The 16469-nt window shown below is 37.4% G+C and overlaps 1 protein-coding gene across 1 annotated transcript in view; it reads left to right on the forward strand.

Annotated features, from left to right (window-relative positions):
- Positions 1–15494, forward strand: part of ARHGAP42 (Rho GTPase activating protein 42) — a 138829-nt gene extending 123335 nt beyond the window's left edge. The window contains exons 19-24 of the mRNA XM_038130094.1: positions 116–260; positions 2184–2564; positions 3611–3767; positions 4881–4943; positions 10964–11043; positions 11254–15494. Of these exons, the coding sequence (XP_037986022.1) occupies positions 116–260; positions 2184–2564; positions 3611–3767; positions 4881–4943; positions 10964–11043; positions 11254–11342 (915 nt within the window). The 3' untranslated portion in view covers positions 11343–15494. The remainder of the gene's footprint in view (positions 1–115; positions 261–2183; positions 2565–3610; positions 3768–4880; positions 4944–10963; positions 11044–11253) is intronic.
- The last annotated feature ends 975 nt before the right edge of the window (positions 15495–16469 follow it).

The raw sequence follows: 16469 nt of genomic DNA on the forward strand, positions 1-16469 counted from the left end.
CTATGATAGTGTTAATTTCAAGCATGGTGGGGAGGAAAACAAATGGATTAATAATGAAAGTATAAGAGTACCTCTGTTGTTTAATGCAATTTTTTCTCTTTTTCTAATCATGCAGATATTTCACACTGCACCAGACCCCAATATTCCTCTTCCCCAGCCTCAGTCCCGATCAAGTTCAAGAAGAACAAGAGCAATTTGTCTCTCCACAGGCTCACGTAAACCCAAAGGAAGGTACACACCATGTCTAGCAGATCCTGACAGTAAGTTTGTCATTCCATACTGGTTATCTTGCTTTTTATGTTATCTTTTAACTTTGCCTGAATAATATTCTACAGATACTGTATTCCAATGATCATAAGCATCAATCAGCTTTTTAACCTCTATGAGTCACAGCAGCACTGTTGGCTGACTCTATTCCTCACTTCCCAGATGAGGAAGGATGTTTGGTTATAGGCAAGACTTTTTTTGCATACAGTGTTCAACATAATTTAAACATTATATCCTACTATAGCAAATGTAATTCAGTAAAGGATAGGAGGTCAAAACCATCACTTGGCTTTTTTCACATGCATGAAACTGTGGTCATTGCTTCAAAGTCAGCCACTGCCTCAGCTGCCAAAACCACTGAAACTTTCTTCGATTTTCTGGAATGGAAACAAACTCTAATATTTCTGGGAGAAGCAGTATACTCATCATATGGCTTACTGTTTAACAGCAGGGAGTTTTATCTATAATAAACTGCTTGTTTAGAATTCTTACTTACTTTTCTATAGATGTAATTAAAAAGTTTTACTTCATTCATTCTCATCCATTTGGGTCACCACTTTTTTACTTACTGGCTGGACCTGTAAGGAGTATTGAAACTTTATAAAAGCTTATGTCATTAACAATTGCACTACTGCAACAGACCTCCTAAAGAATTTCTGTGTCCCTTGGTTCCTCAAAAAGATTTTTATGAGACAGGATCAGTAAGTTAATCCAAGGCTAAAGTGTATCTGTTCTTGAGAATCTGCAGTGATTCTGAAGTCTGTAATGTTAAGAAATCTATCCATATATTCTTGCACAGTTGCTGCACTTTCCATAGGCCTATGTTACTTGTTTCCTGCCAGGGAGAGTTTAAATACTAAATAACAATAGCTCCCTGTGCATGGATTGCCAGTGTGAATGACATTGGGCGCCAAGTAAGAAGTTACAAAGGAGCAGTCAGTTACACTCACCAGAGGATAAACTGGGCAAGTTTCAGGTGTTTTTCACTGTGTAACTGCAATGAATGAATACCAGTATAAGAAAGGGTTATTTCTGTGCAAGTATTTCACAGAGTGTATGCAAGCTTCTTCAGGCTATGCCAGGGGAGCTTCAAGTTGGACATCAGGAAGAATTTCCTCTGAAAGGCTTGTCAAGCATTGAAACAGACTTACCAGGAAAGTTGTGGAGTCTCCACCCCTCAAAGTATTCAAGAAATGACCTGACATTTAGTGCCATGCTTCAGTTCACATGGTGGTGTTCAGTGAAAGATTGGATTTGATGATCTTGGGGGTCTTTTGCAACTCTAATGACTGTATGACTTCTGTGATGCTACGTTTGGTGGCAGTTTGATTGCCACTAGGTCTGATCCAACAGCTCTCCATTTGTGTTTTGCTTATTGGCTGAAACTCAGCAGGTGTGTAAACAAGTTCCAATTAGTATCTCACTTGTGCCCTGAAACACTGAGGTAGAAGCACTCTTCTTACCAAATATCTCTAGGTGTGCCAGGTAAGAGGGAGCCAAGGCTTCTGGCAATAACATTTTCAGAGTACAAGATGGTTTTAAGTCATCATTTAAATGAAGGACGGACACAATTATATTGCAGGAAATAAAGGAAATCTGTATGTAGTGAGAAAAGAGATACAGGTTTCATATGGTAGGGAATGATAAAAAATTATAGAAAATGCATCTGACAAAAAATGCATCAGCCAGTCTTGCAACTTTCAAGGGACTAATGCTCTGCAAATGGGCAACATGAGTCTTCAATTTGTAAATAAAAAAAAGAGGTGTGTTCTTCATGCAGGAAACCACAGATTAATGTATTTGATAACAAGGTACAAAAGAGCTAAAAGTGGCATGAAAGAAATGTACATGATTAGAAAATACAGACTAAAACTAGAGTTTTTCGCTCTCTCTCCCTTCCCCTGCCTCCTCCCTAGGTGACTCGTACAGCAGTAGCCCCGACAGCACTCCCATGGGCAGCATCGAATCTCTGTCTTCTCACTCCTCCGAGCAGAACAGCACCACCAAGTGCACGCCTTCACAGCCAAGGGAGAAATCAGGAGGGATTCCATGGATTGCCTCTCCCTCTTCTTCTAATGGCCAGAAAAGTTCAGGACTGTGGACTACAAGTCCAGAATCCTCTTCAAAGGAGGACGCAACCAAAACAGATGTGGAATCAGACTGCCAAAGTGTAGCTTCTGTCACTGGACCAGAAAATGCCTCTCCACCAACAGACCTGACCAAAAAGAGTTCCTACAGTCTGTCTGGACTGAAAAGGTCTTCAGCATCTTCCCTTAGATCAATTCCATCAGCTGAAGGTAATTTCAAAGGTCTTTATCATATCAGTGTTAACTTATGCATCAGAAAACAAGAGCTGGGTCTGAAAGCTAATGATACTCATTAATCTTGTTTGTTGGCATGTTTTTAATTTTTGTGGTATGTTGTTTCAGTTTTCAAACTGCTTCTGACATATTTCCATTGCTTATAACTGGCACAGTTCACACAGCTTAAAAAAAAAGTTTCTCAAATTTAGATCACTCTCTATCCTCCTATGATTCATCTATAATTCGATACAGAATAATACTATAGATTAGAAATATTAATAATAGAAGTATTGTGCTTGTGTTTTGGGATCTCTGTATTATGACAGTGTGTAAAGCGTTATTAAGCATTGGTTGATCTTTGGCATAAGGAGAGAAGCAGATGCTGTTTTCATCTTGCAGAACATCTGTGGAAACAAGGCAGCAATCCACTGATAAGTCACCTGAAAGAACGCATGTGGACATGGCTTACATTTATTAAAAGGACTTCTTTTCTGTGCTGTAGAGTCTGTAAACATACAGAATTGCTTTATCAAGTTACAGTGGCAATTGTTTAGGCAAATCATGGTCATTTACTCCTAAGTACATTTTTTAAACTGCATGAAGCTTTTGTGGATATCAGAATGTTTATTCCTACAAATTATTGTGGTTTGATTTCACACTGCTTTGATCAGTTGACTTCCTGAAAACCATTTGCCTGTGAATTTTTTCAATTTTATGCAAAATGCTACTTTATAAATGCTTTTATTGTCACTTTTTAGTGATTCTAATATCTAGCCATGTAATTGCAGTGTAATTTTTAGCCTTCTCAGTTTTAGTGTCATTTCCTCATTCTTTCTGTTGATTATTTTCTCCTGGCTTTTCACCTGAAGGATGTTTTTTGTCGCTCTTAGTAAGTAGTTTCTCTGCTTGTTTTGACTCCTAAAAAAGGAAAAGAAAACCCTCAACAACAACAGCACGACCTTTGCTTTGCACAGTTATACATGTTTTGTAACCACTTCAAATCAGATTTAATGTTGCCTATAATTTGATGTTTTCTTTAGGTAACAAAAGTTGCAGTGGATCTATACAGAGCTTATCTTCAACAGATACCAAAGATACACTAAAGGCTCCACCAAACCCTGATTTGCCTCCCAAAATGTGCAGGAGATTAAGATTAGATACTGCATCCAGTAATGGCTATCAAAGACCAGGATCTGTGTAAGTCATTAAGGCCCTTTGGAGATTTGTGTTGCTACAGTATTGTGTATTATTATTATTATAAAGTGGTTCCAGAAATGTTCATAAGTAATTGAAAAAGTATGCATGAATACTTGATTTTAATATTTCTGTATTTGTTAATTATTTATGTAGTTTTGTTAAAATTGTAAACAAGGGAGATGGCACGAAATCCGTTTAAGTCAGTTGAAAGACTACCATTGACTTTATTAGACTGGAAACAAGGTAGAAATGTTTCCTAGGAAAATGAGTAGTATTACCATCTCTGGTTCCTCTGGAATTTAGTATTTTAGAAAATAGCAGAAATGCTATTTACTGCCTGTGCTGTTATCTCAGAAAAATCATCAGATTTTATTTGTGGAAGTCCAGAATTGGAGGAAGGAAAAAGAAAACAAAACCAGCCTTGAGCTCTGAAGTGTCTTCAGTTGCTGCATGATAAATAGTTGATTTTTAACAGCTGGGGTTTGGTTTGGTTTGTTTTTTGTTTAGTTTTATTTCTTCAATGTTGAAAGGAAGATAGTTCTAAGCAATAGAGATTGTGATTTAGCCTATTGAGATTTGGGTTAATAATGTTTCTCAGTGCTTTCAGAAGACTGAAAAGTCAGAAGATCTCTCCTGATCTGACTTTGACTCAGAATATCTTTGTCCCCATGAACAAGTATTTTCAGATCTGCAGAGCATCAAGATTTTCAAATACTGCAGGATATCATTCAGCCTCTCCGCTTTGTATCTCGAAGAGATCACTGTAGTCATTTCACAGACTCCTGTGTCTTACTTAAACAGGGAATTCTGCACAGCTCAGAGTTCCAGCGTGATAGTGATAGACTTTCAGTAAAAGCATTTCCAATATATCTATTTGCCATCCATGAGTACAGTTTTAAACACAACATGTTGAGGTTTTCATTAGTAACTCAGCATGGCACTGGAGCGTGTGGAAGTCTCTTGCCCCATTTGGGTTACGCCCTTAAAAAGTCTGGTAAATAGGGATGTAAGTGAATAATTAAAAAAAAAAAATCTAATGTGTCCATGTCTTTAGATGATTAGAAGCGAAGCTAGTGTGTGTAGTATAAAGCAAGGCTTTGCATTTATTTTCAGAGTGGCTGCAAGAGCGCAGTTGTTCGAAAGTGCTGGTTCACTTAAACAAGTTTCTTCAGGACGGTAAGTGCTACAAACTGACGTTCTGTAAAATCCTTTTTGTTTTGCTGGCTTCAGAAATTGAAAAGAAGTGTTGGAGCTATGTTCTGTGTCTTTTGGACATCATCATGCAGCATGTGAAATTTTTTTGGTTTACTGAGCTCATCCTTTCTTCAAAAGAAAGCTAAATTTCACAGAGAATAGCAGCCAGTCTGGTTATTCTCTCACCTGAGGGAATAGTGAGAGAGGCTCAGGTCAGCTGTCTGCTTAAGGACACAGATGCAAGCAAAAATTACCAGTATTTAAATTAGGATGAGGGTGCTGTATTTTCTCCATACAGCTGTTTGTATGGAATGGCTTCAGCAGAGTAGCAAACCTGCTGGTTTATGGTAATTTGTTCATATAGGCACGTCTGGAATAACATCTACTTTAGAAAATTCAAGATTACTTGATCAGAATTTCTGTCTTTACCATCACACATTCCATGCCTCACTGTCTGTCTGGAGAAACTGTTAACCTTTCTTCTTGGTAGTGTGCAGCAGAAAGTATTGACATTTTCTTCACAACTGCATTTATTTCAATAATTTGATTCATTTTTATAATAAATAAATTTAGAATGTTCTAGTAAGTGTTTGTCTAGGAAGCAGTATCTTCTGTACCTTACTACCTCCCTTACAATCAATAGACAAAACAGATAACTAAATAGATGTATGAAAACATCTGTCTCTCTTCTCACTGTCCCAACTTTTAAAATTCTTTGAGACACAACAGAGATTTAGAGATCACTGCTTTACTCACTGATAAACCCACAACTTACCAGAACTGTTGAGTAATGAAAAAAATATGTCAATCCATGAATCCAGAAGTAGTAGCCTAAAGTAGCACAGATGTAAAGGAAGATGCCAACATGCTGAAATTTGTGGTCATTAAATGTGTCTGTCCTCTCTGGCAGATCTAGCAGAGGAGGGAAAGAAAAGCTCTCCTGCAAAGGCCTACTGATTCTGTGAGAGAAGCAGCTTTCAGGAATCAAGGCTCTTGTTTTGTGTAGTACTGTGAACTGTAAGATGAACAAAAAGGAAGGTGGCAGGGGAGGAAAGGGATGTGAAAAGACCAGGGCAATAATTTAAGGAAGAAAAGTATAAATGAAGGATCTGGAATGTTCTTAAGCCAGTGCCCTGAGTTGAAAGCAATGACTGCTTCACCAGTCCTGCATCATTTATTTCGTCTTCAGCACTGTTCCTTTTCTTATTTTGTATTACTTCCTTCTTTCGAACTCTCCCCTGTTGTTCCTTCAGAGCCTGTGCCACCTGTATCTGTATAGAAAAAGCATGTAAGAAGCAAAAATCTGACAAAGGAAAAAGCAGCAGTTTGGTAATGGATGTGAAGAGGGGATAACAAAGCCGAAAACACTGAAAGGCTGAATAGCTTCTCTACTTCAGCCTTCACAAGAAGGCAGAAGAGCAACAGGAGCAAGGAAAATGAAAAATGAGGGGTTAGCAGGCAGAATGAGGAAGAAATCAGTAGTAGCTCAGCTGTTCTTATAGTGCTACTTAAGTCTGAGTATGATTTTGCAATTCAGAGCCAGCTATTATTTAGCTGCATTTATGAACATGAAGGCTGATTTAAAACTCTAGAATAGCCTTTGTTGTTTTGGGGTTTTTTTGGCTCTGAAGTATGTAGAAATCATAGTAATTAGAACTTGATCATGCAGTAGAAATGCCTCCTATGTTCATAACTCTGCTGACCAATGAATATATGCAAGGCCAAGTGTAAGGTAGAGAAACTATTTTTAACCTGCCTGGTTCAATACCAGAAATACTCAAGTTAAGGCAGTGTTGGACTCTCTGCATGGGTAATTTACCCTGCTAAGATAAATTTTAAGCTACTGCTTACCTATGCATTATAGAATGTAAGTAACTTCATCCCTGCTTGAGGCACCTGTTGCCTGTTGTGGTCTTTTGCATAGATGGCAGATCAAAAGTACCTGTATGGTTTTTCAGTCTCACATTGTTTTCTGTATTTCAGCAGATAATGCTGCACTTGATATTTTACTGCCACAGTGGTCTGGTCCTACTTAGTTCCTTCTTTGCAGTGTTTGCAACCCTGCTTTCTGACTTTATATGATGCAAGAGGTCTCTAATGAGTTGTGTGTCCTCTTTTTTAATGCATTATTTGACCTGTTTTCTTTCCTTGTATACAGGAGTATGTGCTCATGTAACACGAAAGGGTTTTTCTAGTCAGAAAAACAACAAGAGACCACAGTTCAGACCTAACACAGTGTGTTAGGATTGGACAGGGAAGACCAAAATTTGATGCCCTATCCAGCCTGTGCTCTCTTTTTCCAATTACAGAGTTACTTTGACTTCTGTCTTCCTATTTCCTGATTTGAAGTTTATTATTCATCAGTCTCCCTTACTATGGTATTAAGCTACTGTGTACAGTGAGACCAGTCTCTGTCGCTAATCTAGTATGCACTTGAAAAGGGTGAAGGAGCTTTCTTCCTATTTTCACAAATGCTGCAGTTAGATAAGTCAGTCAGGCCTGAGGTCTGTTTATTTCAGGTTCTGTACAGAAATGCTTCAACACATAATCCCTGATGCTACATATTCTTGACTTTGATTTAGAGGTACACAGAAAGTTAAGTCTCCTGAAGTGAGAAACTGCATTAGAAGAAGAATTTTCATTAGAAAAATGGGAAGGAGTAGGTGACAGCAAAAGGCTTAACCTTTCAGCGGGATCTAGGTGCCAGGCTGGGACTTCAATAGGAGCAGACTGATGTTTTTGAAGCCCTCTAGACCCATGCTCCTTTACCAGCTATATGATTAAATATTCTTTTCCAGTCATTCTTCTTTTTTATTTGCATGCTCTATTTTGCATCCTAAGCCACCTGGAATGCCTTGCTCAGACCAGACCAGTATGTTTTACTCAGGCTTGGTTTTGAGTCTTCCATTTCCAGGGCTCTATAAACCTTTCTTTTTCCAGTAGGATAATATTAACTGGTGAGTCACCTGAGAGAGATTCATATGTTTTTCCTCATTCATTCCTCTTCTGGCTTTGTCTTGCTAGACTGAAAAGTCATTAGGGCAGGAGCATAGTTTTAAAGCTTGTTTTTCTTTCAAAACAGTTATTATTACTATTATTATTATTAGAGCCTCAGGTATTGTTGACTGTACGTAGTCAAGCAAAATAATTTATGATCAGATGTGTACTGATGTGACTGCTAGTATATTTATCATTATGGGCTCAAAACAACCATAATAGGAAGTAAGGAAATGGAAAATGCATTTTTCTCATCTGGAATCTACCCAATAAGGTCATGGAAAGAAGGAATTTCTTTCTAGGAAACGTGGATAACATTTTTTGAAGTTGCTTTTTTTATCCTCTGCCCTAAACAACATGAATCACACTCCTTTCAGGTTATTAGCATCATCTTAAAAAAACTGTAATAGATGATGGTGATGTTATCACGTGCTTTTTAACAGCCTTGTTTCTAGGGAGAACAGCATTAACACCATCAGTAACAATGTCCATTTTTGTAATTACAAACAAAATGCCCAAGAACCTGCAAGCTCATTTCATGAGCAGTGCCTCCAGATGGATAGGGTTGGAGTGAGTAATAACAAATATGAGAGCCTAAATAATCAAATCAAGTATGGAAGCAATAACCAGGTGCTTGAAAATTGCTCCAGAATTATGAGTAAATATTCTTAAATCTGTCACTCATTATACCATCACAGATGATTTGTAGATAACTTTGGGGTGTAATTGCGATGCCTCAGGAGCAGGGTAGTCTGAAGCATCCTATCATTCATTAGCTTTTGAGAAACTGACTACTTGTGTTTCTCTATCTATGTAAATATCAAATGCTGAGAACCTTTCTCTTTCCATAGGAGATGATTTTAGAGGTCTTTTTCAGCCTTAGACATTCCGTGATTGTATAATTCTAAGACAGAGTCTGTTTTCTTGTCTTCTTTTATTTTTAAGGTAAACATCATTGGATCAGATAAAATTGGAGGTTGAAAACAGAATAGCTTATTAGACATTAGAGAAAAGAAGAGAAAATTGCATTAATTTCTTAACTTTTTCTAAGGGCAATAAAAACAACATGTCATATTTCAAGAATGATTTAAGAACTTCTGCCTCACATTTAAATATTGCCTTAAATGTCTTTTGTCACAGTATTACTCAAGTGACCCATTATTAACATGGGCACCTGGCTTGATAGTCAAATCATTCAGATTTGAAATAATCCCTGTGATTTAGTAAATTCATTACCTACTACTTTGTGTTCACTTTGTGTTCTGTGTTCATTACAACTACAGCAATCTTTAACAGTTAATCTACTGTTTTAGATGTGTAAAATCCATGATTATGCCACACAGGTGTATTGTGTTTAAATAACAAGGAGTCATGCAAGGATCAACCCATCCCAACAGGCTGTTTTGCCATAGTGTTACTGATTTGGGTCAGGATAATTTGAACATCTGTAGTGCTCTCTGTAGGCTTTGAGGAAAAAGAAGATTAAATAATTTTAGGTAATGTGTGACCTTCAGTAACGTTATCTAAGCTCCCTCTGTATATACATTGTTATGTGTATACTTGTACAGATTATATAGAGTAATGAATCAAGACACCTATCTTGTCAAGTGTAGATGGCAAACTCTTCACGACAGGAGGCATCAAGGAGTTCTTTTGGGAAAACTCTACTCAGAGCAGTCTACACCAGCCAGAGAGCAAGCTAACATTTAAGCAACATGAATAAACAGGGATCCAGTGCTCATTTTGTTTCATTTAGCTGATGGGATGTAACCAGGATGACAGTACTAAAAATCAGAAATGTTTCCCTGAAAATAAACTGCACCTTGGATATCGTACAATTCAAAATTCCTGATCTCCTCTGAAAATCTCATCCTGAGAATGTAACCCTTGAGGAGCTATTAGTTCTCTTAAGATGAAGGCAAAACATGCCATTTAGTCCAGTCATAAGTCAAAGAACCAACAGCGAAACTTTTTATTCAGAGGGACAAATCATCTCTGGAAAGCTCTCACATAAAAACTTCAGAGTGTGTCCATCCACTCTCATACCCTTTTAAAAGTTCAAATGAATGATGATAATACTTATGATGTGGCACTGTTAATTAATCTATCATGCACCTCTTTTCTCTCACTATTTTGGGAGAAGGACATGATGGATTACTTGCCACTTGCATATACACACTCGCAAAAAGTATGCATACAATTTTAAACTTTGCCACAGGTCACATATTGGGTCATTGAGATAAAGCCTGGCTAGAAGGAAACCTCAGTTGGCAATTCCCCATCATGTCACACAAAGGTGAAATAATCAACAAGCTCATCTTCTCTTAGTGTGGTGTGGGTTTAAAGAAATTCAGAAAAATTGGTGGCTCATGTAAAATTGTACTGAGTGTGTAAGTTAAAGTCAAGGTATAGGTGAAGTGCAGGAATCTAAAGAGAACTCCTAATTTCAATCTTCATGTTCAAACTTTCATTTTATACTTTGCAGAATCATAGTGCCAGACCCCAAGAGGTGACTTTTCCTGTCCCCCTTCTCCCTCCTTCTCTGGGACAGAATCATTACTCCTTTTTGTCTCATGTTTACTTTCTAAGTATTATTTTCCTCTGTAGACCTATTAACAATAGTTTCTCACAGATCAAGTTTTTAGACCTGACTTGATGATAACTTTTAAATTTGTCTCCAGGCAATCCATGGCTTGCTTCAAAAACTATGCTTATTTCAGTACTTATTTGAATGACAACTTCATTTTAAAAGTTCCAGATTATATCTGTTTAAATATCTAAGTGGGATAGATAGCCCTTTTCTGCAATAACATGCTTGTTAACTCCAGTAAGCTTGAAGTTATTATCTACTATAATTCTGCTCCTCTGAACTGCTGTGTAACCAGTCATTATCATATAGCATTTGTACATCTGCTTATTCCTATACTTCCCGGGTTTTAATTTCCTTTATACTTTTTTCTTTGTTATCTCATTTATTGCAAGCCTGTATTTTTTTTTTCTTTCAGGCAAGCAAAAGCCATGTATTCCTGTAAGGCTGAGCATAGTCATGAGCTGTCTTTCCCACAGGGGGCAATATTTTCCAATGGTAAGATTTGTTCTACATTGCCTTACATATTAAAAAAGAACCTATGAAAAACTGAACTGTATCACAAAATGGGGCCATAATTCCCTTTTTAGCTCTCAGGTTTTGCCCTGATTTTTCAATTGCTCTTGAATAAATACCATCTAAATAAATATATGTAGCATGTATGGGATTTCTAACAGTGTTAAATGTTGTATGTATGTTTTTTTGCAGTGTATCCATCAGTGGAACCAGGCTGGTTAAAGGCAACTTATGAAGGCAAAACAGGACTAGTTCCTGAGAATTATGTTGTCTTCCTCTAGTAATCTTTAGTGGACAGCAATATCTTCATGGTATCCATGGTAACAAATAATAAGCACTATGATTTTTATCTGACACAGATATGGGATCAGCCCCTTAGCTGAGTGGTAGATTTCCTTCAGATGCTGCAGCTGCAGGTTACAGAGCCCCTGCCAATGGAACAGAATGTGATGAAACAGTTAACAGTTTCTGTGCTGAGGATGGTACTCTGTTTAAATAACTTCCATTGTTTGAAAAAAGGTTGTTCTGTTCTTCCTTTATGGGTAAGGAACTCTAGAGCAATAAAAAAAAAAAAAAAGTTGCCATTTAGCTGCAGACTTTCAGGTCCGAGGATGTTGCTCACAGAAATGTGAAATTTAGAGGCAATGCACTCTATAACATTTCTTGTAATCTATGGTTTTTAATATGGAAAATCATGGACTTTTTCATAATGTAAGTACTACTTCTGTTGTGATCTGAATTCTCCCTTAGAAAACTTGATTCTAAAATTGATCCTAATCATTTCACATAAGAAATTACTGTAAATCAGAAGTTGGGACTTCTGTTAGTCATTGAGTTACAATATGGTATAGAATTTATGCAGCTGATAATATCAGTTTATACACTGCCTGCACAGTGAAAGCTCATTCAAAAGGTGATATGCTTAATGAATGTTTCATTCAAATACTTAGTAGATTTCTTTCCTACTTTCTGTAACAGCATAGATAATATTAACAACTTTTATTTCCATGATAACCATCATCTGGAAGATATTCTCTCTGTGTCCCATAACATCTGTAGAAAACAAGGAGATGCTGAATCTGGACTGATTGGTAGTCATGTGAAGTGAGCAGTGAAAAACAGCAGTATGTTTTGAAATCTGAGATAAATTGTAACTCATTCTTTTTTCATTGCAAGTAAGACAAATGACCTGTGAACTAGCCAATTTTATAAGCTATGAATGCTAAAAGCTCCATGTAGCAATAAAACTACTTAGTGTTATTTCTCCTGACTTCTGCTAAAATATTTGACAAAGATTCTCTCCTTCACAGAATAAAAAATCCTTACTTTTCAAAGGTGTTGATAAGACCTATTGATTGCTCCTGGTAGGACTGAAAAGAAAAAAAAAATGAAACCAAGTCAAAGAAAACCCCAGAAACCATAAGTAGCTTTCTCAATCTGAGCAGTTTTCTTGTACCTTGAGGGAAAACATACACTGCTTGCTTGGATACTTACCATTCCTGATTGAAAACCGAGACATTTAGTCTCCATCTTAGTATTTCTTCAACATCAGTGCTTCCAAAAGTATTCACTGGTTCAAAGAACTATCTAGGCTTAGTTTCATAGGTCTGTCAAAGCTCAGTTCTTTCTTCAGTAGCAGAAATCAACATACAAATCATCTGTTGATTTCTAAGTTGTATACTGCTTGAAGAAAGTTTAAAGAAGAACTGCTGTTAGGGCTAAATACGTCAGTAATTTTTTACCTGCTGCTTTTTTCTTTCCACAGCCTTTTTCTTATTTAAATTGAAAAGTTTCATTGCCAACACAAAGTAGCACATCAGAACTTTCTTTACTTATATGTAGTGCATGAATTCTTCAGAGCAATTGCTGGATTTCAGGCTGGTGGCAGAATCCCGCAGGACCTTTTTCGTCACTAATTCAATTATTGAGGGATGATCAGAGAAAGAGGCTCAAAGAACATCCTTCCAAAAATTGTTTTTCCATAGAGGGAGTCTGAGCAAGACTCACTGCAAGCAGTTGAGGACAGAACCCATGCATTAGTAACTAAGTGACCTGGGTTCTTTCTTCACCCTAAACAGTTTTATTAATCCTAAGACATGTTTCACTTCATCTTAAATCCAGACTGTGCCCAGTGCATTGTGATGAAGGGTTGTTCCAGATGGCACTGGCAGTGAAGGCAGACTTGTGTGTGCTCACCTAATTTGCCCATAGCAGATGTGAAAGGAAGTGGTCTTTCCTCAGCCAGTTGAATCTTTCTTCATTTTAAGGCAAGCCAAGTTTTCGTAGTCTAAGCTATGCCTGAGACTGCCATTGCCCTGAGAAGACCAACATGGGTTTGGTTGTGTTTTTGCTGTATTCTGCAATCAAAAAACTGTAGGCTGTCAAAAGGTTTGCCTCTGGTGACCTTCCCAGGAAAGGTGTTGCTGCAGGCCATAAGGAGCAGAAAGGGAAGCAGAACTTTGAGCAGAGGCTGGGAGCCCAGCACAGCTCACACAGGCAGAAAAATGCAGGGGAAAAAAATCCCAGCTTCTGTCTCTTGCATGGGATCGGTAGCAAACCTGTACTGAACATCCTTTGATGACTCCTTATACTTCTTAAGGGCAATTTAATTGCTGTGAAATTCTTGAGGAATTGTGAAATAGAAAATGTAAAAAATGTTTGCTCTTACTTGCTTTGTTCTAGACTGATTTAAAAGTAAGTGGGAAAAAACCCCTAAGCTTAGGTAATTTCACATCCCCTGTATGTGTCTCACAATTCTCCAGTACTGTGTTTGAAAGCAGCTGATCTGAGTTCAAGCTAGAGAAGTCAAAGATGCCAAATTCATTAAAAATTTTGTAAAACTGCCAAGTTCAGTTACAGATTAAGCAAGTAGAGCCTGTGAGGGCTGAGGGGAAGGTTGTAGAAGGACCTGGAGGAATCCCTGTGTAGGAGAGGTGTTTCATGTGTTCCCACGCATTCCTCTCACCTTAGGATTGGAGAAGACAACTTCATAAGAAACTGGATTCCATTCATGTGCTGCTCACAAAACAATTCTGTGTTTTCCTCTGTAATGCTTTGCAGCTTTGTCAGGCCTTTCTCCTGAACTAGCCATAAATAATTTTTAAGTCATTTAGCTTTGAAATGGCATTTCAATCTGCGAAAAGGTTATGCCCATTCTTACCTACAGTTAGCCACTCACTCTCCAGGAGTAGGGATTTTCATTTTTGGAACTCTATGGGTTTTTCTTGTACTGTCCTCTGCAGCAGGTAGTAGCACTTTCTGTAGGGTCTCACTGCTGGGTTGTGGGTGCCCCAGCCCTTCCCTGCCTTTAAAGAGGGAGTTTGTCTCTACAAGAAGCTGAACAGTGAACCAGAAAGCTGAGTAAATAGGGGTGCAAAGACTGAAGTGGGGTAGGAGGCAGCACCAAAGCTTCTCTAATGATGATACTCTCAGGCCTGACCAAAAATCTTTTCTGACAATAGCAAAGAATCAGAAATCCATATAACATTTAAATGGAGATACAGTATTTTGATAATGCCTTAACTGAAGATTAGGCAATCTGAATTAAATTAGCTCATAGTAGTGATTTACTATTCTTCATGGAAATCAGACTCACTCTACAAGCAAAGGTTAAACACTTTTTAAGATTACTATTATTATTATTATTATTATTATTATTATCGTTGTTGTTGTTGTTGTTATTACTATCCTTCCTAAAAGGATGCAGCAGGTTTGTTCCAAATATCACTGTAGAACTCAAGGTAGATGATACATTCGTGTTGTTGTTTGTCTTGTAGAAATAATGTCTGTACCCACAACATATAATTAGCCCTGTTTTTTCTTTGTTAAACTTTTTGATACATGTTGCAGCACAACATGAATCAAATTAATAGTGTGAAGGATATATTGTATGATAGATATGTAAAGTATATTAATATTCTATATTCACACTCTTTGTTAATGATGATAAAGATTACATTTTTTTGTGTGTAATTCCTTTGAGTTCAATATTAAAATGTCCTTGCCATATTTTGGCATTTAGATTGTATGTAACAAAACTTTTAAATTAAACCATTGTTATCACTTATGTCCCTAACTAATCTATAATGATCATTGTACAATTATTTCTGGGAAAAAAAGATGCACAGATTTGCTGACCAGCACTATTCTATGATAGTAATAGTAACTTATTTTCCTTTTATATATTTTCTGGTGCTAATCTCTATTCTTTGCCTGTAATTGGATTGAATTGTAATGTGCCTTTAGGAAAGACATGTTAGGAGAGGAAAAGCTGTAAAATTCTGCAGTTCAGAACAGTAATTACAACAACAAAAAAAAACACTGTATGGTAGTAATTAGATTTGTTGTTGTTGTTGTTGTTGTTAACTTTTCTCCCCTGGCCTATTTTCTACCTAATAAGATTGCATCAGAATAAATAATGAAACTAAAAAGCACATTGTTCGTGATATTTCTGTTCCTAAGGCAGAAGGTTGTGCAATTTTGGCTTGAGCAGCAAGAAGAGAAATCCCAGCTGGGGAGCACATCCTCCAGACTGGGATGGATCTTCTCCACTGGTGGAAACTCTCAAAGTTCTAATGAAGTCAAAGACAGACCTTTGGCATTTTATAGTGAAGGTTTGCTGCCCGGAAGCCCCTAGAAAGGAGGTGGAATATTTTGCTAATGTGATAACCTATGATCCAGCTTGGCATTGCCTTTCCTTCAGCAGAGGGGCCTGGATGAATTGTTCAGAGGCCGGAGATCAAAACCATAGGCAGCCTTAGTCTGTCTCTGGCTGGTCACAGAGCCCTGAAGATGGTGCTGCTGCTGCAGCCCATCCAGCTCCTACTCCTGATTAAGTCCACTGTCAGTCAGGCTGTGTCTGTACCAACTGAGAAGTCTCTTCTTTTTTTGTTAAAGATTTTGCACGGGCTTTGGGAGTTTGCTTTGTTTTGTTTTAGTAACATGCTTGGTATCCTAATTCAGTCACTGAGGATCATGTCTGTTCTTTAATTGTCCTGTGTGTGGCAGTGTTTAATAAGCCATCGGATTATTCTTCTTGTTTTAAGTGTAGAGCACAGTGCTCCAACCCTTGGACGCCTCAGCTGCCAGTTTTTTTTTCTCTGAGCTTTCTGCAAGTGTTTTATTGGGAATTGTCATCACAGCTCTGGCACTAGAGATAGCACCATTATCTCTGCAAGAGTTTCTGTTGGAGCAAAGGGCAGAGCAGCTGAACAGGGCACATGGAGAGTTTCAATTTTCAATCATATTTATGGCAATTTTGGAGGTATTAGAGTTTATAGGGGTTCCTTTAGATACTATATGGTATTTTAATAGGAAAATATATACAATCAATAACTATATCTATTTAATAAAGTCCTACTAAATTATCTTATTGAACTCTCTGTTTATTTTGTAGTGTGGTTTCAATA

Source organism: Motacilla alba, chromosome 1 (assembly GCF_015832195.1).
Source record: "Motacilla alba alba isolate MOTALB_02 chromosome 1, Motacilla_alba_V1.0_pri, whole genome shotgun sequence".
NCBI lineage: Eukaryota > Metazoa > Chordata > Aves > Passeriformes > Motacillidae > Motacilla > Motacilla alba.